Below are 27,825 nucleotides of genomic sequence, written 5' to 3' on the forward strand. Positions count from 1 at the left end.
AAAAAGAGAGAGGTCACCATATTAGTGTCAGAGACTTAAGTCAACTTGAAAGTAAAATAAATTACCAGAGACTGAATGCAGAGTAAGGTAGTAATAAACATCTCAGTTCCCCCAAGGCTGACACCAAATAACAACAGAAAGATAGAGAAAATATAAAATGTGTTCAAGATCTGGAGATGTGGATCAGTGGGTAAGAGTACTGGCTGCTCTCCCAGAGGGCCCAGATTTGATTAGCAGCATCCATAATTCCAGTTCCAGGGGATCCTGTGCCCTCTTCTGCCTTTGAGGCTGCCAAACATGTACATGGTGCATAGACATACATGCAGGCAAAATACTCAAACACATAAAATAAAAAGAATTTTTAAGTATTCAAATAGTTTGAAAGTATCTTTCCAAAAAGTGACTTATCCTAAAACTCAGCATATTCCTTGATATTTTACATCTACACAAAACCCTATACAAAAGTATTGATAGCAATTTTATTTTTAATAGCACAATGCTAGAAACAGCCAAAATGTCCCTCCATGGATGAGTGGTTAAATGACCATGAACTACAACTGGGCAACAAGGACTAGACTGCTGATAAATACCAGTAACTGAAGTGGGTCTCAGCACATTGTGGTGATCGTGTTTTTAAAGGGCCTGCTTCATAAGGACATATGTATATAAAGGTAATTGGAATAAATCTGATTTTTACAAAGGCCTTATAGAGTGTATTATTTACAAAACAACGAAATTTTGGAAGTGTGAAGAGATCAGTATTTGCCAGGCACTGGCATGACCGGGTCAGTGGCAGAAAAGAGGCTGTGGTTCTAAGTCCCAGGTGGAACCTGGAGAGGCAATCCCCATGTGTTGGCAGGAATCCAAGCCTGTGATACAACACAGAGCTGCAGCCATGTTGTGATGTTGTCATTTTGTGGTTTGATGTTTCGATCCATCTTATTACTTAAAATGTAACCACGGCATGGAGGACACATGGAAGGTCACTGTAATATTTTTACAGTGTCGAACGAATCACTAATCATCACAAAATGCAATTTTTTTTAATAGAGGTTGAAGAGGTGTCTCAGTGTTTCAAAGCAAGAGTTAAGAGTTTGGGTCTCAACCCCCACATCAGACAGCACACAACTGTTTGTAATTCCATCTCTGCAACCATACATACATGGCATTGGCATACACACACACACACACACACACACACAAAATAAAAAAAATAAATACCTTGAAAAACAAGCAGGCCATGAGAACAAGTCTGCTGTGGTTTTCTGCCTGTCTAATCCCTGTAGTGGTAAAGCCCTAGCTGAATGTCGTGGTCTGTCTGTCCTCACTGGAACCACCCCAACTTCTAGAGTGCTGTCGGGAGGGCACCTGTGATTCTCGGTCCTGTGACCTGGCCCACAGGTGCACTTCATTGCTACAATGCAACAAAATGTGTTAAAACTTCAGATTCCTAGCACTATGTTCAATTAGGACAATTGATCCAACCACCAGACTAAGGCTTTCCTCTGGAAAGTCTAAACACCTTACCTCACTGGACTGTTACAACTGTAGAGCCGAGAGATCTTGGCAGTGGGGCTTACCTTAAACCCAAGAAGCCCCTCCAGTCTTGTACCTACCCCACTGGAAATTCCAGGGTCCAGGATTTACCGCTGAACATTAGGCGTCAGATCTGCATACTTCTCTCTTCTATGCTGCTTGCTAGACCCTGTGATACTAACTTTTCAGTTATCAACCCATAATGCAAATGGTAGCTTGATGGAATCCTTGGGCATCCCTAAAGTAGTAGGGGAGCTGTGTGTGTGTGTGTGTATCCATCTGTGTGGCTTGAATAATATAACCACTCCTGTCCTTGGTGAGATCAGTAGCTCAGTGAGCAATGTGCTAGACGAACCCAGAGGAGGAAGCCTCAGGTGAATCTGGGGCACTGGGCAAAGCTCACCAGGAGAGGATACCACTTCATCCCAGTCCTCAAAGATTGGGTAAAAGGAAGAAGCCAGAAGAAGAAAGGGAGAAAGGACTTGTGAAGCGGGAGGTAGCATGTACAAAGGTCTCAGTTTGAATGGGCAGTAGCCCGCCAAGATGGTGAGGCATGGACAGTAGTCAGGATCCAGGGCAGACTCATTGAAATGAAGCTGGAGTCATGATAGGGACTCAACCATGAAGAGCATCAAAAGCCATGTAAAATAGAGACATTGCTCCTGGAAGAAGGAGAACAAACAAAAGAATTTGGTATAAACAGCGCTATTTGTTGTTTTTCTGGTTTTTTTGTTTTGTTTTGTTTTTCAAGACAGGGTTTCTCTGTGTTACAGTCCTAGATGTCCTGGAACTAGCTTTTGTAGACCAGGTTGGCTTCATGGCTTACTCCACGGCTTGCTGTGTATCTGGGCTGGTCCCTAGAGTCCTCCTCCTTATCCTGCTTCTCTATCCTTTCTTCCCAGATTTCTCCTCCTATTTATCCTCTCTGCCTGCCAGCCTTGGCTGTCCTTTCTCCTGCCTTGCTATTGGCTGTTCAACTCTTTATTAGACCATCAGGTGTTTTAAGACAGGAAAAGAGCCACAGCTTCACAGAGTTAAACAAATGCAACACGAAAGAATGCAGCTCATCTTTGCATCATTAAACAGATGTTCCACAGCTTAAACAAACGTAACGCATCTTAAAATAACATTCCACAACAGGAGAGAGGGGACTCTGTCCTGGAGAAATGCCTCAGCACTGTTTATGTCCCTCGCTTCCCCTGTGAGGTCATAGTTTTAGTCCAGCTGCTATCAGTGGAGATGCTACCACTAAAGGACTGTGATCACCCAGGCCTGGTGGTGGCTGGGCAACAGGCGTATTTGTTGAGATGTTACCCAGTGTTTACTAGCGTTCAAGCCTATAACATTTATGTCACCATCCCAGGAAATGACAGGGAACCCCTCCCTGGTCATTTGTCACTCGGAAGCTTAACCGTGAGATCCAGGGTGTTTCGTTTCCATTTTGGGTCTTTTCCTTTATGGCCTGTATTCACACCTGGGCCAGATTCTAGAAGGGATGCATCCTTGTCAACTAAGTCAGGGCCTTAGCAAGCACGTCCCCCCAGAATAGAGCTGGACATATCTCAAAGGTGTGTTTGAGATATTTGAGTCCCACCCACCTTGACTGCACTTGTACACTCTACACGGTGTCGATTCGAACAAGCAACAGGTACTGATTGAGGGCGTCGACCATAATTTTATAAAACTGATCACAATAACCTTTGTTCGTCTTTATTTCCTGGCCTTCAGGAAATGTCACCCTAGAGTATGGCATGGAGATCTACCTCTGTGATTGCTGCCTGTCCCTACCATCTTTTTCATGAGGAAAAAATATTCTGGGCTATGTGCACCTTTGCTCTCTGTGTGTTGTTGTTGTTGTTGTTGTTGTTGTTGTTGGTGGTGGTGGTGGTGGTGGTGGTGGTGGTGGTGGTGGTGGTGGTGGTGGTGGTGTGCGTGTGTGTGTGAGGGAGAGAGAGAGAGAAAAAACCCGAGTGTGTTTTAGGGGTTCTCCATAGCTCCATTGATAGCAGCCCCCTCCCGTGGCAATAATCCCATTGAGAGTAGCCTTCACCATTCAGTCACCTGGAAGGTAGATTTCACTCATGAGGAAAAGATATCATTCAGTCAACATGAATTGTCTCTTTTCCTCTCCATCTCAAAATCCCAGATCCCTCCCTCAGCGTCAGACACCAGTGACAGGATTGAAACCAGAAACCAGATCTCTGCCGCTGAGCCTGCAGGTGTTGTGTGATGGTGAAGGGTTCAGGCAGATAGCAAGGCACTAGCAGGAAGACGTGGAAGCCAGCATGGGTGTTCATGTTCAAGTCAGCTTCCCTAACTCTGCCAGTCACAAAGGTGCTTTTATGGCCAGATTCCCTGGGATGGTTTCTTTTCTTGTGGTTTCCATAAGAGAAGCAGAGACTCCAGTATTTCTCTCCTCCCAGCCCCACAAAGGGGAATTTATGAGATTCCCCTTAGGGCAGAGCATTCTGAGATTTAAGAGATGGGTGGAAGGAAGCTTTTACCATGCCTGAGCTCCTTGGCACTTGAGACCATAAACCCTAAGGAGCCCCCAAACCTCATTCTTCATGGAAGTTCAGTGCTGTAGAAGCCTATAATCACAGTTGGGAAGTGGCAAACAGACTATTACAGACTCAACACCTCAAAAGTGACCAGCATTTTCTGAGATTAAAGCTTAACCTCAGAGGGATTCATCCAGGAATGTTTCGGTTCAGTTTCATAGATGGCCTAGAAAAGGTTGAGTAATATGTGATACCGGCATTTTATTTGTGACGGAAGCGCTCTTTGGTGGATCCTTGATATCTGGATTTTTGTGGTTAATTAATTCGTACTGTTTTAAAGTACGAATCAGATTTTCCTGTTGCCGTTGAGCATAAAGGGACGATGTAACAGATTTTAACACATGTGTTCTTGTTGAGTGTCAGCTGGAGACGCCTGTATAAAACCACTGCTCTGGGGGTGATTCTTTTAAATGTAGGATGTAAAGATGTGTTTGTGAAGGATCATCAGCTCTTTCGTGAAGGACTCAGAAGCTACCATTCACACACCATGCTACCATCCATAATGACTACAGCACTGAACTCCACAGTGGAAAAAAAAAAAAGAACGAAGCAAGCCATTTAACTTTTGACAGTCCCAAATTCTCTGGAAGCTTCCAGCAGGCCATGAAACAGCAGATCCCTGTAGCCTTCCTGGCAGCCTCCTTTCCATCTGACATTTCCCTCTAAAGCAAAGATAACGTTACTTTTGACAGTTTGCAAAATATTTTGAGGTTTTGGGGTTTTCTTGAATTTGTGTAGGTGTTCAGAATCAGAGATGCATTTGAAAAAAAAAAAAACATTCTGAGAACAGCAGCAACATTGAAACAAGTGCCAGGCTGGTACAACCCCTTCCTCTGAAGTCGCCACACATCTAGCCAATGCCCAGTGACCAAAGGGACTGCTCCTTATGGGTTTATTTCTGTGTCTAATTTTGTCTGGTTTTGGCTGCTTTGGGCCTTGACGGTTGCCCTGTGAGTCTAGGTCCTGGTTGACAGATGTGTGCAGTCTGCGCCTCCCCTTGCCTTTGCCAGGATGGCAGCCTGCTGGTGTTTCCTGTTTGCTCATTTGGCTTTCTTTCCCTTTCCTTCCTGGGGGGCCTGGTGGACCGGCAGCTCCGTGGCCCAGCAGACCAACTGCAGAGGTTCCGTGCCATCCAGCAAGGGCAGCAGCAGCGGCAGCGGCAGCAGCAGCAGCAGCTCCTCCAGCGACTCAGAGAGCAGCTCTGGATCCGACTCCGAGACCGATAGCAGCTCCAGTGAGAGCGAGGGCAGCAAGCCTCCACATTGCTCCAGCCCCGAGGTAGGCAGCAGCTGCTGGCTCTGGCTCCGGCTCCAAGGCCAGAGACCCTCCAGCCCTGGCTTTCATACTGCCTGCCTACCCCACCGTCCTGCTGTCCCCCAACCTGGAACAAGCTGTGGGCTGTGGGACTCTGCTCTCTATTCCCGGCTGTGTCCCCTCCTCCCTGTCTCGTGATGACAAAGCATCAGCTTTTACTGTCTAAAAATCTCTATTCGGCTTCCAGAAATTTCCACATATGCTATAAACATCACTGGCAGGAAATAACCCATGGCTGGGGTCTCCCCCTCAGGGTCATCCCAAGCAATAACCAGGCAGAGAAGTTTGTCACTTGGGAAGTGTGACCACCCATAAATCACAGGCCAAAGAGTTTTATGCGTTGGGCATGCTTAGAATCTTACCTTTCTGCAGTTTGTCACGGATCAGAAGAACAAGGGCTATAAATATTAATAAAAACCGCCCTTACTGTGTTTTCTTTGTGAAAATATAAAGGGGGAAATTAGCATGCACCTACAAATAATAATGAAACCTTTTACAGCTGTGATCGGTATCTAAGGGGAAGATTTAGGTGCCTCATAGAAAAACATTATAAGGCACCAATAAAAACCATTGCTGTTTCTACTTTCAGTGGAATGGAGGAAATTAAACAGTAACTCAGAGTCCGGGGATTCTTGGGTGGGGGCCGAGAACCAGGTCCTCAGGCCTGTGGAGCTGTGAGGGCAGGCTTTGGTTTCTAAATAATGAATAAAACTGCCTCCTCTTGAGAATATACACAGCTGACGTCACTGTGGGTTGTGGGGTGAAAGGCTTTGTTTACACCCTCTGTGCTAAGGGGCCGAGATCCCAAATAGGCCCTGAGACACGAAGGCAGACCCACTCGTGAAAAGTTCACCTGTGAAAAGCAGGTGTGGGCACCTTGTGGAGCATGCACACCCCGGTCATACCTGTGCCACCCCTGGAGGAGTTACGTCCCCGTTCCGAGTTCACAGAGGGCCCCCTCACACCCGTGCAGGCTTTTGTTCTATGCCCCCACAGCCCTTCTTTGCTCTCCGGCCCCTTTCTGCATCATGGCAAACTCTCCATTCATCCTAAAACAAGCCTTTCCTCAGAAGTTTGTTCTCTCTTCTCCACGGAGTTCCCACCTGTCTACCCGGCTGTGTGTGTCTCTGTATCTGCCTCTGTCCTTAGACATAAGATCGAAGACCTAATTAGCTACACTACCTATTCATTTTACCCTGACTATTCCCAGAATCTGAGCCACTCTCCCCCCACCATTCATTCATTCATTCATTCATTCCGAATTTATTCAGTAAATATGCATGAACCATCAGCCGTAGTACTTGGGTGGGCTTGGGAATTTAAGTTACATGACAGAAAATGTCCTGTCGGCCCAGAGCTAGCATTCCAATGGGAATTATCTGAAATAGAAAAGTATAGGCATTAAGGAGAATAAAATATAGGAGGTATTTGAGCTTTATTAGTATCCACCTTCTACTACAATTCATTGAGAAACTCCAGAATATTGAATTATAAATAATAATAAAGCTAGGCGTATAGTCCGTGCTAGCGTACTTGCCTAGCATTCACAGAGCCCTGGGTTCAGTACCTTTTACCAGAAAGGGGAAAGGAGAGAAAGTGAAAGAAAAGTTCTGCATCCCAGGACAGTGACCAGCCAGGGGTGGGGTGAACCGAAAGGGGCGGGGTCTGTGAAGCCTCCTACCCAGGTTTTGCTCTGTGAGTTGGTTGGTTAAAGTAACAAGTGACTAGGGCTCCTGAGCTGCCTAGAGTTTGACTGGAGAGCAGCAATGCACTCTGTAAAAGCATCAAACCTGCAATTCTGGGCGGTGGATGGAGGCTTTTGTCAGTTCTTTCTGAAACTCTCAGAAGTCCCTGGCTACAGAGGGGGACCTCTGAAGTCTGAATTGTGAGAGAGCATATGAGATTTCCACTTCCTTCCTTCTCTGTGGAGGGAAAGCAGGAGCTAAGACATGCATTAACCACACTACCCAGTCTTCCTTACTGCTGCAAAGGATGTGTGTACTTGTTGGAGTAAGAGTCGGGTTCTTTAAGCCTCACCCTTTAACCCAAGGTGAGCACAGACACGTAGCCTGTAGGAACGACAGTGTGGATGAGTTGAGCATCACAGTCCTAGGTAGCAGCGAGACTCTGCTTCTCTTGGAGGTGGCTGGCTTAGACGACCTGGCAGACAGCACGGAGCCCTGTATTACAAGCCTCGTGTGATAGGCCAGCTCCTGACAACCACACTCCTCAGTCCACTGCTCAGACTCAACTTTTGCGGCCTTGAAGCAAATGGCCTTGGCCCTCACTTCTCTTCCAGACCATCCTGCTCATGGAAGTGGAGGAAGCATTTGTGTTCGCATGTCCTCACGTTCTTCCTCCACTCTGCCAGTGCTTCGAAAGCTCCTTTGCCCCACCGATACTCCTACAAACAGTTCTTTCTGGATATGATTGCTGCAAACCATTTCATCGTCTGTGAATCACCCCAGCATGGCCAGGCCAGGTTTTGGAGCGCCATCACATAAAAGCCTCTGTCAGCATGTACATAGCTGTGAATCCCCTCTGGGCTGCCCTATGCTAAACTGTTCATTTGACTTTCATTTGGTTTTTCTTGCATGGGTTTTTTTCCTGGCATTGGGTATATACTCTTTCATGCCAATGCTTCTCATGGGTGGAATCTGCTTCTCCATGGAGCTGCCACATTGACTGCACACAGGGATTCCTGGCCCAGGATTGCCAGAGTCCCTACAGAAAGACCCTGGACACATCATATGAGTTCTTGGATAAAGCAGGTTAATGTCATGTCTTTATACTGGATACCTCTGGGCCCTAGATACTGCTCTTATAAACTACATTTTCCATTGTGACCGTTCCCTGGTGGATCTGACCATGACAGGTCTTCATAAAGTACCTGAGCAGAAAATACATTTTATAAAAGACCACTTCAGATTCCTTTTTACAGTCAGCAGAAACGTGAAGCACATTGCTTGTGCTAACAGAAGCACCTCTGAGCCACATGGCAGTGTGTGCTGTAAAGGAGTAAATGAAGTGGGAATGTTCATGGTGAGCTTGTATGTGAATCAGACCGAAGGCTGATCAGGGCAGAGAGCTCTGGTCATACATAGAACCCAGTGAGCTGCCAGAAAACAAATCCAAACCCTGGACAGAAGTCTCAGTGATAACCTCAGGATTTGGGTATCACCAGTGCATGGTGGTGGGCTGGAAAGCGAAGTCTCAGGTCACTCAACTGTTTTGAGCTTCCGTGACCACAGTGGCCTCCCCTCCACCATGACAGCCACGGCTCCAGCACTTCTCCCTAATCTTTGAGGAATAAACAGTATAGATTGAGAGCAGAAGCATGGCCATCAAGCTCCCAGCCCTGGTGTGACTGTTGTAAGGCAATAAAAAAGAGCTGGCCCTAGCCTGAAAGAAGTGTAGACTGCATTGATGCTCCACGTTACATGCCCGTGAAACAAACACCCAAAGGCTATGCCACTGGGTGCCATAGAGAACAGCAGACATTGTCTGCCAAGAGTCATGTTTTCTCGGAAAAGCATATCTAAAACTCTTGTTTTAGGTTCAGGACCGACGCTTCTCAGAAGAATGAGATCCCTTTCACACGGCGACTCAGAGAGTGTGGGGGAGGGGAGTCAGCAAGTGCAAGAACCCACTCTGTGCACCTGGCAGAGCCTGGGAACCGTGCAGCCACGGCGTGTCACTTAGCCCTTCTGAGCCTCATCCACAAATTAGAGATAGCGTTTCTTATCTGTAACGATTAAATTGGAGGAGGTATGCAGAGTGGGAGGCACACTGTAGGTGCTCTAGCAGTGACAGATGATTCCAAGATGATAGGCTCTTGAATGCCAGTCTGGGAATTTGGATTTTGTCTAAGAGGCAATAGGAGGTTATTGTAGACCCTTGAGAAAGGGAATGTGATTTAGTGATGTGTTGAAAATGATACTTCAGACTGATTCATTCAGCTGTGAAGTACAAGAGGAAAAAAATGACCCTAGAGTACATCTGGCAGTGGGCCCGTCCTAAGTGTATGAAATTCTACAATTCGCCGCTAATGGTCCCGCTCTGAAGTTCCAGTGTGACTCTCCCCACATGCAGCTGTGTTTAGGCTACAAATAGACTTCTGTGTTGTCTCACACAAGAGCTGTGGAAGCGTGGGGTGGATGGGGGACCTAGTGTCAAACAGCGGCAAGTATCTGAGTGCTGTGCTCTGTCTGGTGACTGAGCCCTCTCTGCCACACAAACCCATTGTTCAAGGCCCCTGCTGCTTCCACAGACCACATGGCACAAAGCATTTTGGGGAGACAGACTTGGAACCTATGCATATTTGCCATTCAAATTAGCTTTCAGGGGGCTGTAGCTGCAGTTCAATCGGTAGACTGATTGCCTAGCATCCATGAGGTCCTGAGTTCCATCCCCCGGGTTATGTAAACCCAGTGTGGTAGCTCACACATGTAATCCCAGCCCTTGGGAGGTAGGAGAAAGGGGGTCAGAAGTTCAAGGCCATTCAAGGCTGCTTATTAAGTTCAAGGCCAGCCAGATTCTGTGCCAAAAAGGAGCTAAAATTAGCTTTCGGATGCTCTTCAGAAGGTTCAGGAGCCCCCTTGGAAAGAAGCGGTTCTGTGTCCCTTATCTTCCCACTTGCCTCCATTGTAGTCTAAGCCAGGCATCCTCTGCAGGCTTCTCTTCCTCCCTTTCTCTGGAGCAGCCAAAGAAAGCAGAAAATCGCGTATAACATTCAGAGGCAACAAGAAGATAACAGCTTGAGTACCCCAATCCAAATGCTCTAAAGTCTGCAGCCCACAAAGAGTGCCGCCATGGGGCCGCAGGTGGAAAACTCCACACCAGGACCCTTGAGCTGCTTTTAAAACTGTACAAAATTACCTCCAGGAGGTTGGGAGGTAGCCCTGTAAGTAAAGTGCTTGGTGCACAAGGGTGAGGAGCTGAGAACCCCATAAAGCCAGGCATGGCCGCTCATGTCTGTACTCCAAGGCCTTCTGCAGAGAGATGGGAGGGAGGTAGACCCAGGAAAATGCATGGAAGGAGGCTGGCGGGCCAGCTAGCCATCAGCAGCACCAAACAACAGAGACCCTACCTCTGCAAGGTAGAAGATGAGTGCTAACACCAGAGGTTGTCTCTGACCTCTGTATGCATGCTGTGGTGTGTACTGAAACACACTTACCCCTGTATACACACCACTCGCAGACACATGCCATCAGATACGGTTTAATGACTTTTTTATTTTTATTAATTTTTTATTTCATTTTACATTCCAATCACAGTTTTCCCTCCCACCCTTCCTCCCACCTCCACTTGCTTCCCCACCCCCCATCCACTCCTCCCAGGGGGTAAGGGTTCCCATGGGGAGTCAGCAAAGTCTGGCACATTAAGTTGGGGGCAGGACCAAGCCCCTCTCCCCTTCATTAAGGCTGAGTATGGCATCTCATCATAGGGAATGGGCTCATTTAGACTTGGGTTGCATCTCTAAATGATCTCATAATTATATACAGATATTCTAAAATCCAAAAATAACACAAAGCCTGAAGAAGTCATGGCCCAAAGCGTTTGGAATAAGGGAGACTAAGCTGATCTCGGTGTTAAGAGCGACCAGCAGGATGTCCCTGCTTCCCAGCACAGCTGTGGTTGGTGGACACCATACTGTGGGCAGTTTCTGCTGGCTCCATCCCCTGATGTTAGCAGAGGTTTCCCATCTCCCTAAATGGGTGTGCCCTCAACTCCTGCAGACCTGTCTAGCAACCTCCCATCTCCTCGCCCACTTAGATATATAACTACATTCAGAGCCCCAAGCTCTGCTCACGATATGCACCTCGTTGTTGAAAAATACGTCTTGATATGCCAGGGAGGATCTTAGAATTTCCTATGTCACAAACTTTTCCTCTGACATCAAAGAATCTGACTGATTCTGCCTCTAGGTTTATGACTGACAAGTTTAAAACACAATGCTCAGAGGCTGGAAGTGGAGATCAGGAGTGTTGTTTACCTAGCAGGTGCAAGGTCCAGCGTGCCATCACAGTGATAGATGATTGATTGATTGATTGATTGATTGATTGATTGATTGATGACAGATAAGTAATAGGTAGGCAAGTAGACAGATGATAGATAGGGTGTAGATGATAGATAGGTAGGTAGGTAGATGTGGATGGATAGATAGATGATTGATAGGTGACAGATAAGTGATAGGTAGGTAAATAGATAGATGATGGATGGATAGATAGATAGATAGATAGATAGATAGATAGATAGATAGATAGAAATGATGAGCAGGGTAAGTAGGCCTGACTCAGACGCATTTCTTCTAGGCCAGCAGTTCTCAATCTGTGGGCCGTGAACTCTTTGTGGGTCGAATGACCCTTTCACAGGGGTCGCCTAAGACCATCAGGAAACAGTTGCTTATGTTACAATTCATAACTAACAAGATTACAGTTAAGTAGCAACAACAATAATTTTATGGTTGGAGGTCAACACCACATGAGGAACTGTATTAAAGGGTCGCAGCCCTGGGAAAGTTGAGAACCACTGGGTTAGGCTAGTGTCCGGCACCAGAAGCAGTGACACCAGGGATTCAGAGAGAAAAAACCACACAGGGAAAAAAAAAAGTGACTCTGACTCTATAAATGTTTGCCCTGTGTCATTCACAGAAGACATCTTTTCTATTTACTGTATTAAATCCTAGCAGTACATAAGTGAGCTTTTACCAGAAATCAACGTTCTCTGCAAAATCATAACTTTTCTCCTCTTTGGAACCTAAGTCCTTACACACTCAAAACTATAGGCCTCTTTGGGAGGGGGAGGGGAATCAACACAGCCCTTCCTGTTCTGTCTCAGAGCACTCTGCACCCTCCATATGAGCTGATCTGTAGGTCAGAGTCTGAAAACTCCAACTCCCGTGATTTGCTCTGAGTTAGCAAAATTGCCTCCAGGAGCGGTCTCTGAAATCATCCGTGCCCAAACATTCCTAGCAGACCGTGGCAGAAGAAATGGCAGAAGCAGGCTGAGGGTAAATGCAGTCAGGCTGCCAAGGCATACAGGGCATGCCGGGTGCATTTGAAAATGGTGTTCCCTGCTGCCAGTGAGCCACCCTCCCAATGATGCTGCTGTTGTCAGTAAGCACTTGTTTTCTCCATAGAAATTGTATGCTAGTGGGGGGAGATGATCCTGGGTTCACAAATTTTTTTCAAAGGTGACAAGTCAAAAACAAAAGAAGTTTTAGTGTTCAGGGCCTCATAGTTATTACTTCCCAATTAAATTAACAGAATCTCAAATTTAATCTCACATTTAGTTGTATATATACAAATATATGTGTGTGTGTGTATATATATATTATATATATATATATGTATATATATAATGGTATATCTACATACACAGTTCTAGGAGTAAGCTGGAAAGAAGCAGGGCTGTCCTGTTGTTTTATTAAGTGGACTTGAAACTGCTTACTGGATACCTAGTTGCCAGGGGCCAGCTGGGCATCCTCTGTACCAGCAGAGGGCTGCCCCACATACCTGGGCTTCCTTTCACCGTTTGTTGTTAGACCGTTCAATTTTAGAGAATGTCAAGATCAAAACAGCCAGGGCCCCTTTTAAGTGAGCTTTGCTGTAAAAGCTGTTTTGTTTGTCCCGGGTTTTGTTTTCAGGCCGAACCTGCGTCGTCTAACAAGTGGCAGCTGGATAAATGGCTAAACAAAGTTAATCCTCACAAGCCGCCTATTCTGATCCAAAATGAAAGGAATCAATACTACCCGCCCGTGAAAGATGAAGGGCAGGACTGCGGGAAACTTCCTGAGATTTGCCAAGCCAGCCTGAGAGACAAGGACCTCAAGACTGCCTGCAAGGAGGAGCAGCGACCTAGGACCGCAAACAAGGCCCCTGGCAGCAAAAGTGTAAAGCAAAAGTCTCCGCCTGCCGCCGCAGTGGCTGTGACCACAGCTGCCCCGCCACCTGCAGTGCCCAGCGCACCCACGGAGAGCGCACCAGCACCCACCAGGAGGTCAGCAGGCAAGAAGCCCACCCGGCGCACAGAGAGAACCTCAGCTGGGGACAGTGCCAACTGCCACCGGCCAGAGGAGCCCGTGGCCCCAGACACACTGGGGGCGAGTGTGGTGGGACCCCCAGAGCCTCCCAAAACCAGACCCTGTGGTAACAGCAGGACCAGCCACCGCAAGGAGCTGCGCTCCTCCGTGACCTGTGAAAAAAGGCGCACACGGGGGCTGAGCAGAATTGTCCCTAAATCCAAGGAATTTATTGAGACAGAGTCTTCCTCTTCCTCTTCCTCCTCGGACTCGGACCTGGAATCGGAGCAAGAGGAGTATGTCCTGTCCAAGACTCAGACCACCGCTGGGAGCGAGCCTCGGCTAAAGGAGGCCGGTAGCAGCAACAGCAGCACCTCCCGGGCCCCTGTGGGCTCCATCAACGCCAGGACCACCAGTGACATTGCCAAGGAGCTAGAGGAACAGTTCTACACGCTGGTCCCCTTTGGCCGGAATGAACTGCTTTCTCCTCTAAAGGACAGTGATGAGGTCAGGTCTCTCTGGGTCAAAATTGACCTGACCCTCCTGTCCCGGATCCCAGAACACCTGTCCCAGGAGCCTGGGATCTTGAGTGCTCCTGCAGCCAAGGACAATGACAGTGTGCCAGCCGGCCATGCATTAGACACACCTGCCGAAAAGACTTTGCCAAAATCCAAGAGGAAACGCAAGGTAGGCCTGGAGCTGGGAGGCTTTGGGAGGAACAGTCTGGCTCTCTTTGCACTTGAGGGCTAGAGATACACCATAGATAAGCTGCTGGGCTGGGCTTCAGGTGGCTGCCCTTGTGTATCCTCCAACCATTGCATAAGTAATAGATATACATATATAGTGATCTAGGGAAGTAGTGGCCCAGCCTGAGGAAATGGTTATACGGGCAGCATTTACTGCGTGTGCGGATACAGGCTGAACATGGAGCACAAGGAGACTGAACATATGGTGAACCCCATTTTTGCTGAGATGGACAGGATAATGTTGACAGTGGAATCACTCAGCCACTAAAAGGCCTCTCAGAATGTAAGGCTGTTGGCCAAAGTGGAAGATGAAATCCACTGTCCTGAGGTCAGCCAGCGGTGTCAGCCGGCAGGTGTTCCTTCCCATAGTGATGAGAAAGAGCTTCAAGGCAGAGGAGGGCTGGGAATCAGACTCTGGGGAGGAAGGATGTTTGTAGGTACAATGGTCTTTGGGTCGAGTGGCACTTGAGGAATGGATAGACTGGGCAAGTGAGGCTTGGATTAACAGGCATCTCTAGAATGGGAGAGCCCAGGCAGCCTCAGGCAGTGACTCAAGGACACACAGCCAGTTTTGAAGGTTTCCAAATTGGGAAATACTTCCTCCATCAAGCCAAGTTTGAGGACTTTTAACAACCCCTTCCATGGCTGCGTTTGGAGTGTTACAGAGATACCTCCACTGGTAAAGGACTTGGCCGAGTCAACCGGAAGACCTGAGTTTGATCCCCGGAACTCCTGTAAAAGCTGGCAGGGAGGTGCATGCTTATAATCCCAGCATGGAGAGGTGAAGACAGGCAGACCCCTGGGACATTCTCCAGTGCTCTAGTTCCCAGTGAAAGATCGTGTTTCCTAAAACAAAATGGAGAGCACGTGAAGTCAAACCCTGGCCTCCACAGGTCCATGCGCGCTCACAGACACAGGCGCACGCGCGCGCGCACACACACACACACACACACACACAAGCTAATTCAGACCACAAAGCAAAAGCAGTTAGCAGCAAACCAAAGGTTGCACTACTTGTGGATTGTTTGAAATGCCATCATTACCAACAGCAGTTACTACATGCAAATGTCCCTGAGAAGGATACTGTTGAATACTTAGGACTTGTCCAAGGTTATGTCAGTTGAAATGGACCCAGACAGTTGTTGGGCCCAGATTCCCATACTCAGTAATGCATCAGCCTGAGTTTTGTATAGCCATCTTCCAGTTTCCAAAGGGCAATCTGTTCTGTCAGCAACAAAAAGAGAGACTCTGCAACATGGGTTTTTACAGCCTTTTCAATTCCTTCATTAATAGTGGTGGGTGGGGGCAAACTGACTCAGCCAGTATCAGCTCTTGGGCCATGCCGTTCAGATGGCCTGAGCAGTCCCAGACTCACCATGGAAGGAGAGATCAAACTCCCAGACGTTGTTCTCTGACCACATGAGCACCGAGGCATGCAGGTGCACATGTGTGTGTGCGCGCACACACATGTGCACATACACACATGTGCACGCACACACACGTCCTAAATGAGATAACTTGGAAGTAATGTTTATGAGGCAATTCTTTCCTGGCCAAGATGAAGATATTCCTCTTTTTGGAAGGGTTTATGTCAAAGGCATAGTCTCTTCCTGGTGACAGTCATCTTTATTACCAGCAAGGAAATCTGTTATACAGGCATAGAGTGTGTTTCTTCACAGAATTGCACTAAACAGCTTATTTCTACAAAGTAGAAATAAGGACCACCAGAAGGCAACTACTTCCCTTGTTCTTGATACATACACAAAGGCCTGTTTTCAGTGTTTTATATGTGTGTGTGTGTGTGTCTTGGTGTGGGTGTGTGCACACACATACACTCATGGATATGCCACAGTGTGCATGTAGCAGTCAGAGGACACACCTGTGATGGTTTGCTCCCTCCACCATATGCACCCTAGGAACTGAACTCAGGTAGCCAGGCTTGGCAGCAAGTACCTTTACCTTACAGAACCAATTGTACCAATTGCCTGTGTGCCAAGACCAGGGGAACTAGCTTCCCATTTAGTAGAGAACATTGTTATTCCGTATGCCTCCCATTCTCCATGGCAGGGTAGGAAAGGGCAAATGGCTAATCGGACTCCCTACACAGACCGACAGAGCAGGCTCTCGCCCCGCTGAAGCCCTATACCTGAGATCCAAGGGCTTAAAGTTTGTTTTGGACCCTTCATGGGGCCACGATAACAACATGAGCTTCTAGGATCCCCTGTTGGCAGAGGCTTTGTGACACAATCATAGCTAAGAGTCAAGTTCTCTCTGTCTTTGATACTTGCTTTTTTTTCTCCTGAAAACACCCATACAGCTCCGAGGGTAACACACTGGAGATGGCTCTCGTTGTCTCCCCAGGAGGGGCACTTTGGGCAGTGTATTTCCTCTGTAGCCTAACACTGTAGAGTCAAACACTTCCGTATAGCAAGAACCCATCCCAAGTCCTATTTTATCAAAAGGAACGTGAAGATGTTCGGGGCCAGAAAGCTGGAAGGAAAGCACACCAGGCAGCAGCCTCTGCTTGCCGGTCACTAAAGGCATTTCTTTCACTGAGGCGAAGCTGGGCTTTCTCACCATTGGAGTTCCCATGAGCTTAGATGAAACACACTTCGTATGCTTTATTCTGATACCAAGAATGCAGGGATGAGTGATAGAGATGCCACGGTGTAATCCAGACCAGAGCTGCTTTGCAGAGCTACACACTTAGTGGCTTTTGTCATCCAAGTTCTGATGGCCACCTCATGTTGTTCCCTTTACGAAGCCACCCATACTAAGCCCAGCACATGTGAGTGCCATGGTGCCTATGCCAGGGGCTTTGCTCTTGCCTCATTCTCTAGAGAAGGTGGGTGGGGACACCCAAGAGGCCTTGCTGTGTGACAGGCAGTGCCCCACAGCTCACTGGTGGCCCTCAGAGACCCAAGTTGATTGGCTTCTGCTTCTTACCGCCCAGTGTGACAATGAAGATGACTACAGGGAGATAAAGAAGGCCCAAGGAGAGAAGGAGAGTGCTTCACGCCTGGCCGCCTCCGCTAATAACACCTTGTCTGGGAGCCACTGCAACCTGAATATCAACAGGTAAGCCTGGTTCCTCCCCCCTCCGCCAAGGTAGCTGTGAGCTGGATGGGGACACCGGATCTGAAAGCCATTGTGTTGAGGAAATAGAAGATCCTTTTGATTATTCTAACCTGAGTCTGCTGGCTTGCTTCCCTCAAGTCAACCAAAAGCTGTATCAGGCCCTTACCTGTAACCAGAGACCAATGACCAGGTATACACAGCTCTGAACTCTGTGCTCCCCAATGATCTCTCCCCCCAAAACTTGATAACCAAACCTCACAAGCTACTACTTTAATAGTAACTGACAAGGATATAAGACCATAAGAACCTAAAATTACACCTAAGCTCTTGGGTGTAGACAGGTTGTAGGCTTAAAAAGGATCTGTGCTTCCAAGGTCAAACTGCTTCCCAGTGACTCCTCTAAAGGAGCAGACCGGGCCACCACCCACCACCTCCCTCTGTGATAAATGGTCCTCCAGCCAGGCAAGGTCCCGGGTATTCACGAAAGCAAGTCTCTTAGCATCAGTCCTAGAGGCTTTTCCATTTAGAAGCACCTCAGCACAGACCCCGCTTTTCCTCTGCTGAGACACTTCTCACTCTCCCTGACTATACACAGAGGGTTTTTAAGGGGAGATTAATGGTTCTGCACAGCACATAAAAATGTAAACTGAAAGGTTGGGGGAAGATGTAGAGCAGTGCTGAAAGGCAAAGAGGCGGCTGGAGACCAGAGGCACACAGGCCCATGCGCGGTGGGGATCACCTTGAGGATGCTCCCAAAACCCTGCACAGGAGGGAACGGTCTTCTGTGCATTCCCACGGACGAGGGAAACAGGCATGAAGGGACCCTGCCCCCAAAATATTCTTTGTGCATTCATCAGTGCATTAAATGACCTTCCTATCTAGTAAGAGCCATAACTGCTGCACAGCAATGAACACAAATGATATTGCAAGGTGTCGGAAACAACTGGAGTATAGCAAGAAAAGACCCGTGCTTTCTGCTGAGACACGAGCTTGGCTGTTGCTAAGATGATCCAGCTTAACCTTGCTTCTAACTAGAGGAAGTGTTCTAGTGAGAGAGGAGGGTGGAACTTTTTGCCATCCAGATTCATGGACCTCAAAAGTCTTGCTCTCATGACTGCCTGGCAGAGCCTCCCAGATCTGATTGTTTTGTTGACACTAAGTAATGACACAGCATGAATGAAAATGTACAGAGTTCTTTCTGGAAAGGGTGATCTGCGAACCTCTGCAATTGTGATTCTACTGCCTGTTTGACCAGCTCAGGAGAACACAGAGCCGATCGCCCAGCTAGGAGGCTCTCCATAGGATGCTTCTTTGGCCCACTTGAATATGTAAACTTGTAACAGTGAAGAGGCACCAGTCATATATACCCATGATTATATTTAATGTCACAGTTTGTTTTTCATTACACATAAAGAATGTAAAATAATAGATACTTAGAAGCAGGTCTTTTTTCACTCAGATGTCAAGAAATGATGACTTCTAGGCTTTTCACAACCATCCTTAACAACAGCATCCTTCCCTTCAGTAGACACAACTTTGAGTTCATCCAGAACAGCTGCCTATAACATGTTACACAGTACTTTTAGAACTAGAAATTGTCTCCATGTGTATCTATTTGCGTGATGTTTTAAAAAACTTTGCTGTTTGTTTTAGAGGCTAGTACTTGGGGTTCCCACTGTGACTACCAACTGAGGAAATTGCTTTTTGAAGTGACTTTAACGGCTTGTTTGCTCTGATAACCAGCATATACAATTAACCTGTCATAAGCCCAAGAGTCACAACTAAATTTTCGTTGGTTGTATCATTTTGTTGTAGTAGTTGTTATTTATAAACTGTATTAATTGATTCTCCATGTTTCTTTAGTTAGCGGTGATTGACTCTATTTCAGGATAACATCTCCTCCACAAACGATCCTTTTTCCTAATGCAGAACACACAGATCCCTAGCAATAAGCATCATCATCACTGTTAAGACTTTAATATAAGTGAATCTGCCTTCTCTAATGGTTGATATTGGAGAAATTCTGTTTAAGAATAGACAGTAGTCTTTAAGGTAAACATAAGGTTTCAGGTACCAGTTGCTTTGTTCTGTGTTTATTCTGATCAGTCTCTGGTGAATTCAGAAACTTAGCTGTTGGAAGGTGGCTTCAGGTCTTGGAAAACTGCCATTCTGTGACTATATCCTACAAGCTCAGATGCTGGCCAGTGCCCTCTAAAAAACTAAGGGTTTAGTTACTGTTGTTGACTGCTGATTGGCTTTCCCAAGATGCTCACCATTGTGAGGAAAAGCCTGTTCGTTCGGTGTCTGTAGATACCTGGATGAAGAAATCAAAAGTGTGGACGTGTTATTCTTAGTCTTACACTGGCAGGAAGTCAAGATTGCTGTGTGTCCTAATAGAGGCAAGAACCCGTGCATGAGATTTGATTATTGTGTTCTGTGGTCCTAGTGCCATAATAATTCCCAAGAAGCTTCTTCCTGCCACCAGATTTAAAATGGGGGTTGGGATGTACAAGAAGCATGGCCCTTTTTCCTGTGCAGACTGCGAGACTCTGTCGCTGTTTCTCTTTTCAGCTTGGCAATACCAATAAACAAAAATGAAAAAATGCTCCGGTCACCCACTTCGCCACTCTCTGATGCCTGTAAACACAAATACTCCAGCGAGGACCTGACTTCTTCCAGCCGCCCTCACGGCAATGGGGTGTTGACTTCTGCCTCTTCCAACAAAAAGCCTAAGGCTGACAGCCAGCTGCAGTCACATGCCGGAGACCTCACGGTTTGTCTTTTCGATGCCCTTCTTTTCTAAGTAAACTCAAGTGAAATTCTGAGTCGGCCCACCATGCTGTCCTACATGTTGGAGGCCCCATGCTGAGTCCCTGAAGGCGACTTCCAGGGAGATCTGGCAGAGGAGATGTACTCCTCCTCTCTCCCCACCAGAATACGAAGGAAGAAGCCTGCCCAGTGGAAATTCAAAGCCCCTTCTGTTTATAAAGCCTCTAGAAACTATTTCAGACTCCAGAATAACACCGTCCTCAGACAAAGAAAATTGGGAGGTTTTTTCCTTTAATTTTTGCTTCATTTTATTTTTGATAAAAAGAAAACAAACTATCTTTTTTTTCATTTTACATACCAATCCCAGTTCCACTCCTCTCTTCCCATTCCCTCCACCTTCCCCCCATCCCATCCCCTATCCACTCGAAAACTGGGAGTTTTAAACCAGCCAGTTTCTGTGCTGGGAAAATGTCCTGCCCATACATGGCGCACGTGTATTTGGGGCTGAAACCCGGGCCAACATTACAGGGCTCTCGGCCTGCTCTTTTCTATCAGTGAGATGGCCAAAGCGGGAGGTTTCTAACACTGCCCTTCACCGTCCATTCTAGGGTGGTTCTAACGTTCCCCTGGGGTGAGAGTGGAGGTATTTTAGCTTCAGTGTGGTCTTGGGCCAGTTGTTTAATCTCTCTGAGCCGTTTCTTTACCCAGGCCCCTCTAGATATCACTGACAATCCATTTAGTTCCTCCACATGGCCTCTAAGAGCGGCATCTGCCCAGGGTATTCTGTAAGTCCAGATGTTCTGTCTGAGTTCACCCTGTGCCTGTCAAAGCCAGCAGGGCTCTGTGAGGCTAGAGAGAGAAAGCTTAAGAATAGGGCTATGCTTCAAGCTGTGGTGGCGCACACCTTTTATCCCAGCAGTTAAGGCAGAGGCAGGCAGATCTCTGAGTACTGAGTTCGAGGCCAGCCTGGTCTATAGAGCTAATTCTAGGACAGCCAGGGCTACAGAGAGAAACTCTATCCTGGGGGAAAAAAATGGTCTATGCAAAGAAAGATCTTAGGCAGGGACCAGTACTTAACATTTTCCCCATGGATTTAAGATGCAAAAGAGTTGGCAGAAGGTTCTATGGGAGCCTGAGTCTTAGCATATCTTCAAAGGGTGCCTTTCTGTGCAGCCACATTGAGAAGCAATTATCTTTCATCTTAGGCAGGAAGAATTCAGAGAGACTCTCCTAGAGAAACACGGGATGAAAAGCTATCTGTTCAGGTTTTCAAACAAAGCAGACGTCTCCTTCACGTTCATATCCATGTATCATGGTCATCTGGGGTGTGCTGAGAGGTTTAGCCATTGGCTTATTTCACTTACTCATCCACCAAGTGGTGCTTTCTGAGCAGGTCCTTGTCCTGGGCCGGGCACCTTGCTATGCTGCTATGGTGATGACTCAGCAGATTTACCTCTGTGTCACCATGAAGCTGTCACCAAGCCCTCACGCCACACACTGTTAACTATTCGCACCTGAGAAAGTTGCCTAACCTGACCTGTATTGATTTCCCCATCCGTAAAAGAAGCATACAACCTCCCTTTTGGTGCTGCTGTGAGGACAGCATTTGACAACAGGTGCAGAAGTCCTCACGTACAGGCTGAGACTTAGACACGTACAGGCTGGACACCCCTAATGCAAAGGGCTCCAAAATCTGAAACTTGCTGAAAACCAACGTAATTCAGCAAATGGATCATTCCACACCTGATCCCTATGGTAGGTCAGAGCCGAAAAGAATCACAAAACTGGTTTAAAGCATACTGCAGATAATTGCTTTAATGTATATATAACTGCTATCCGTATAAGGGAAAACACAGATGAGTTTCGTACTTGGACCTGGGTTCCATCCCCTAAATATTCAACCACTTGTGGTTCCCAGTATTTTGATTAAAGAATACACAGCCTGTATTACCTTTTCTTGATTGAAACAAAATCACCATCGTTTCTAATAGTCAACAGGCAGTATTCTGTAGGTGAAAACGTGTGCTGTCTGATGGCTCTTTCAGCCAGGTGGCCAGTGTCTCAGTGACTTCTCTGTTGTTTGTTGTTTAGAAAGCAGCTCACAACAGCTCCGAAAATGGCATCCTCCATACCAAGTCACGGCCGCAGACTGAGCCATGGTCTCCAGGTTCCAATGGCCACAGGGACTGCAAGAGGCAGAAGCTGATCTTCGATGACATGTAAGTTTGGACCTTCTTAGTACGGCGAGGAAAGAAAGTAGAAGGAAAGATTATATCCTCTTATTTATGATGTGGCTGTTTGCCCTTGCATGATATGGTAATTTAAATGTCCCTCTCAAACAAAGCGTTAACTTAATACGCACCCCTGAATAAGCAGGATCCTCAGGGCTTATGGAATTGATACCCAAAACCTCAAAAAAACTGAGGCAAACTGCCCTAACGGGTCTTTTTTTTTTAATTATGTGTATATTTGTCTGGGTATGTGTTACATGAGCATGGGCGCTCATGGATCCCCTAGAGCTACAGGCAATTAGCTGCCCAGTGTGGATACTGGGACCAAACTCCAGGCCTCTGCAAGAGCAGAGCTGCTAAGCTATCTCTCCAGCCCCTCCAGCAAGTCTTATTTCCAAGGGTATATATTATGGAATGTTGGTGACTTTGTGCGATCAGGAAAAAAAAAAGTCCTTTTGGTTTTGTAAACTATAATAGCAAAAGAATAATAGTGGTTTACTCCTGAAGGCTGTTTTCTCCCAAGATGTAGGCTCTTTGTTAAGAGTGTAAACAGACCTTATGTGGGAAAAGCAGCCTGGAATCCTTTGTCCACTTCTCCTGCTAACAACAGAATGCATCTTCCGTACCCGCTGTCATTTTAAAGGGATAAAGGCGGGGATGGTGGCTAAGAATGTCCAGCCATGCTCTTAGGAGGCTGAACAATCCCAGTCAGAAAGGCTGAGATGATGCTGATGATCGTTTGGCTCCCAGGGAGAGGGTCAAGGAACACGTAGAAGGAGGAGATAGAGTTTCACGAGCTCAGCCTGAATCCTGCGTTGGGTTGTTAGCTGACCCACAAGCGTGTTGCATGTCCATGTGAGGCAGGGTAACTGAAGTCTTCCGGGAACCTCGTGCAGGAGATTCCTGCCCTGCTGCTGGCTTCCATTCCAACTGCAGAGACAGACTACAAGCCCTAAGCCCCCTGGAAGTTAAAATACAAACTGGTTCCAACATCTCTCAGCCTTCCTCAGAAGAAAATAATAGTATCAGTGACTACTATTGTGCTCCCCTCCTTGGGGGTATCACATAAGACACAGCATCTCAGGAGCATCAGGCATCAGGCTCCCCTGCCCACTCTTTGACAGCCCTAATATAAACATGGGGTATTTCCTTCTCTCTCGGCTTCCCATATTGAGTCTCTTAAGTATTAATATTACTTTATACATCAACCAGGGCACAGAGTTTGGGGGTTGGAAGTCAAATGCACATCTTTGTCTCATTTAAGAAGCACATGCCAAGTTATCTGAATTTGGGGAATTGCATGGACATCCACAAGGCTCAGGTCTCTTCCTGTGGTTACTACAACTACATGCCAACTCTGTGCACGCAATCCTCCCCTCCCTTAACTACTCTTCCACCTACCTCCCTTCACTTTCCCTCTGCTGAGCAGAATGGCGGGTGCTCATTTTCCCTCGGGTCAGGTTAGGATTTTGTGCTGGTGATTGGCCCTGTGAAAGTTAGCCATTTTTGAAAACAGAGGCAATTAAAGTGGTATTTAAGGTCATTGTGGAACTTGTGTTTGGTTGTCATAGCTAATAATAGACGTATTAGACATAGGGATACTCAAAACACCAAACATCTCTGGGCTATGGTTTAGGGAGAGTGATAAAGATAAGAAAGAAAAGCCGGGCGGTGGTGGCGCACGCCTTTAATCCCAGCACTCGGGAGGCAGAGGCAGGCGGATCTCTGTGAGTTCGAGACCAGCCTGGTTTACAAGAGCTAGTGCCAGAACAGGCTCCAAAGCCACAGAGAAACCCTGTCTCGAAAAACCAAAAAAAAAAAAAAAAAGATAAGAAAGAAAGAAGAATTTATGAGAGAATTAATTCAATGACTTCTTCCATATTCAGAACTGAAGACTAAGTCAGAAAGAGCAGCAACCCAATTCTTTTAGCCAATCTGAAGTTTCTTGAATTTTTTTAATAGGGGGAAATGTTTCTCAGTATGTTCCCTGCCTACACGGATGGAGAGGCTCTGCCTGTAGGCAAGATGTGTAATTCTGGTTGCTGACTGTGCCGGGACTGCCTTCTAATAGGGATATGGTACAATGAAATAGAAAAGCACTCTTAAATACCCATTACATGGAGAGCTGTGGCCACTTGCCCCAAATGATGTGAAATCTCTAGTGGTAAAATAAACATGCAATTCAAACAGCCACTGATCTAGAAAAAGCTGTGTGAAGATTTTTGGTTGGTTGGTTTGGTTGGTTTTTTGTTTTTGTTTTTGTTTTTTTTGTTTTGTTTTGTTTTTTCAAGACAGGGTCTTTCTGTGTAACCGTCCTGACTGTCCTGGAACTCACTTTGTAGACCAGACTGATCTTGAACTCACAGAGATCCTCCTGCCTCTGCCTCCTGAGTGCTAGGTTTAAAGGCATGCACCACCACTGCCCAGCGTGGGACAATCCTTAAAACCCAAAAGGCAAAGAACCAACATTGTCTCTTCCTTTAAACCGTGAAAATAGCTATCTCTCAAGAGATCAGAGTCACTGACATACGCAAAATGTTGTGCATGTCTAGCTGCTGTATTAAGGGCCTACTGAGTATCAGGTACAGGCAACAGCTAGGATATGATGTTCGCCATAATCCTACAGTCAGGAGAGAAAAGCACATGGACGGGACCACTCCTGTGACCGCTAGAACCACATCTCCTCCTTCCCCACTTTTTCTCATCACCCTTCTATTCCTCTTCCTCCTTCCAGTTCTACTTCTCCTACCCCACTTTTCTCCCTTCCCTTCTGTCATAATTTGCTCCAACTTGACACACCTGGGAAGAGGAAACCTCCGTTAAGCAATCATCTCCGTGAGAGTGGTGGTCTCTGTGGGTGTGTCTTGAATGCCAATTGATGTAGAAGCCCAGCCCACTGTGGGTGGTACCATCCCTAGGCAGACAACAACAATGAGCCTCTTCCTTCCCTCCTCACTTCCTTTTCCTCTGCTTTCACCCTGACAATGTCTGCCCTGACAGCCTCCTTGATCACTAAAGTCCTCAGCTCCTGTCACTTTCCTTGGCTTATATTCACTGAGGTGTCAGCAAGCACAGAGACGAACAGGGAAGCTGCCAGGAGAACAAGGGAAAGGGCCAGATCATTAGGACCAGAGCAACTGAGAAGCTGGTGGAGAGCCAGTTAGTCATCCAGAGAGGACCAGATGCCAGGCTGTCATTTAGTTCTTCAAGCTGCGTCATGTAGCTTGAAAGAAAGAAGGAAGGAAAGAGAGAAAGAATGAAAGAAAGAAGCTCATCCTTTTGTATTATAAACACTTGTTAATGGTTGAATAAACATGCGGTTCCAACAACAACTGAATCCACCAGGCTGTCGAGAATGAGCACTGAATAAACACGGCTGAATTATAAATACCCTTCCCAGAGGGAAGCCCTGGATTTTTTTTTTCTGTCTTTTCTCTTTTTCCGTGAACCTGCATGAAAGTCCATTTAAATCCCTGTTCTTACACATCTCATTTCCTGTGTTTCTTACCAATTAAGCTTTGGGGATGCAAATGAACCGAAGGGGCTAGCACTCACTTCAGAACTGGAATCAAGGTCCACTTGTTCTTGGTAAGGGCGAGTGCAGACTGGCGGCTGTGTGGATCCTCCCCTGACATTGAGCAGAAGCAGGGAAAGCGTGACAGCTACTACTCCACAGCCTCCGTGGGAAGGTGGCACGGGCGTGATTAACAGACTCTTCCTTTAAAAGACAAAATCTGTGAGAATTTATGTCAGGGAGTGACGACGCTCGCCTCACCTCGCAGCTCAGATACGGGTCTTATTAGTGCCGAGCCCTGAGCTATATATTATCTGGTGTCATAATTAGTGGCAAGGGAGCTTTGGCCAAGGAAAATTGAGAGGGATCTGGGATGGGACGCCTCCATCCAGGAGTCCCGAATTCACGGAGCTAAGTGGTGAAAGGCTTGGCGGCATGAAATAAAGCCCGGCTCCCGCCAGCCATATTGCTACGTTGGAAGCCAGCGGGGCTGGAGGCCAGCACTGCCTGCTGCTTGCTGAAGGATGTGCTGTCCCCTGCCCATATTTCACATACAAGAGGCAGTCACGACCAGAGCGCTCAGCCAATCCACCAAATGTCCCATCTGTCCCCACGACACCAATAATAGGAGCAGAGCTATCTAACCCTCCAGGCACTGAGTGAAGACTCCCTGGGACACACAGTGCTGAAGACCGTGAGCTTGTAAAATGTGAGTGGGAGGAGGGGTGGGCACTTGACATTTGTAATGCAATTATGTGCAGCAGTCTCCTTGCTAAAAGGATTTTAATTTTATAGAGGATGGGAAGATTCCCGTATATGAGAGGTTGAATCTCCGGCAGCATGATTTAATCAAAGGAAGCCAACCAGAATTTTTGCATAGGCCGTGTGAGAGCCAGGCAGGGCACTCTGGGGGCCTTTCCATGGCATTGCTGTCCTGGGGGAGACCCTTTCCTCTTTGCTGCAAAGGAATTGTTTCCATTGTGAATTTCATGTCTCTAGCTGGGCCCTTATTTTATTTTGACCAATGGGAAAACAAAAAGAGAAACTCCAGGTTGGAGGAAAGGGACATCTCTCTCTTGTTGTAATCTGCAGGCTTTGCTATAATCGATCGTTTTAAATGTCCAACCCAGAAAGAAAGAACACTGAGACCGATGATTCTCCATTTCAATAAAAGTTTCTTCAGTGATTAAAAGCTTGCCTCCCTTAGCCAGCACAACTTGAAAAAGGTACTGTAAGTCCTATGGGGAGCATGAGGAAGGCACTCCCCTCCTGAGAAGCCAGGTTCCAGGCACTCTGAGTTCCAGTCCATGTCAGGGTTGTAGGGATGAAAGCTGCGTCCGAATCCCTGTGGCTTACACACCATCTACCTGCATCCACAGGGGTGTGTGCAGACAGCCAACATTAGCCCTTGGGAGTCCCCCGGCCTCAAACACCCTCGCCAACAGTGACTGCTGGAGGGGGACAGGTGGCAGAACACTTGCCCAGCATGCATGAAGCCCTGGGTGTGCCCCCCAGTTCTGCAAGCTAGCACGACCAAGCAGCTGTGTGTGAAAGAGAACTATTTAACCCCTTCCATGGTCAGTCTCCTTCTGTAACAAGCACTTCAGGGCTGAGGGCACAGTAACACCCTGAGGGCACATCAGCTGGCATTGGGGGTATCAGACTAAAATGCGTTGGCTGTCATTGTTGCCGCTCCTCCGTCTGATGTGGGTTTCAGTTTCTCCAAGCAAACCTTGTCCCGATCGCTCCACACCCAGGAACCTGTTTGTTCAAACACAGTGAGCTCTCATCCCTGCCAGTTTGCACAAAACAGACTTGTTCTGTGGAAGGATGGCCTTTGAAAGAGGTAGGAATTACAGAAAGCAGTGTGCCAGCCTCTCCGTGGGAGACCATTCATCTCTCTCTCCCCCTCAGCCACGAAGGAGAACAAAAAGCAAAGGCTGCCTCTAAAGCTCGCGTGCTAGGAGATATGTCAGGTCCCTCGCACCCTGCAGCGGCTCAGAGCCAAGGCCGTGTGTTTGTAGGTGGCGACGGTGGAAGAAAAGGAGGAAGG

General features: G+C 47.1%; 1 protein-coding gene across 6 annotated transcripts in view; it reads left to right on the top strand.

Moving 5' to 3' along the window:
* The window catches only part of Aff3 (ALF transcription elongation factor 3), a 498,774-nt gene that overhangs the window by 450,499 nt on the left and 20,450 nt on the right, over window positions 1–27,825 (top strand). For all 6 annotated transcript variants that reach the window (XM_075980378.1, XM_075980381.1, XM_075980380.1 and 3 more), the window contains 5 exons: window positions 5,189–5,375; window positions 13,060–14,121; window positions 17,134–17,258; window positions 19,830–20,031; window positions 22,119–22,246. In XM_075980378.1, coding sequence (XP_075836493.1) covers window positions 5,189–5,375; window positions 13,060–14,121; window positions 17,134–17,258; window positions 19,830–20,031; window positions 22,119–22,246 — 1,704 coding nt within the window. The remainder of the gene's footprint in view (window positions 1–5,188; window positions 5,376–13,059; window positions 14,122–17,133; window positions 17,259–19,829; window positions 20,032–22,118; window positions 22,247–27,825) is intronic.

Source organism: Microtus pennsylvanicus, chromosome 7, assembly GCF_037038515.1.
Source record: "Microtus pennsylvanicus isolate mMicPen1 chromosome 7, mMicPen1.hap1, whole genome shotgun sequence".
Lineage (NCBI taxonomy): Eukaryota > Metazoa > Chordata > Mammalia > Rodentia > Cricetidae > Microtus > Microtus pennsylvanicus.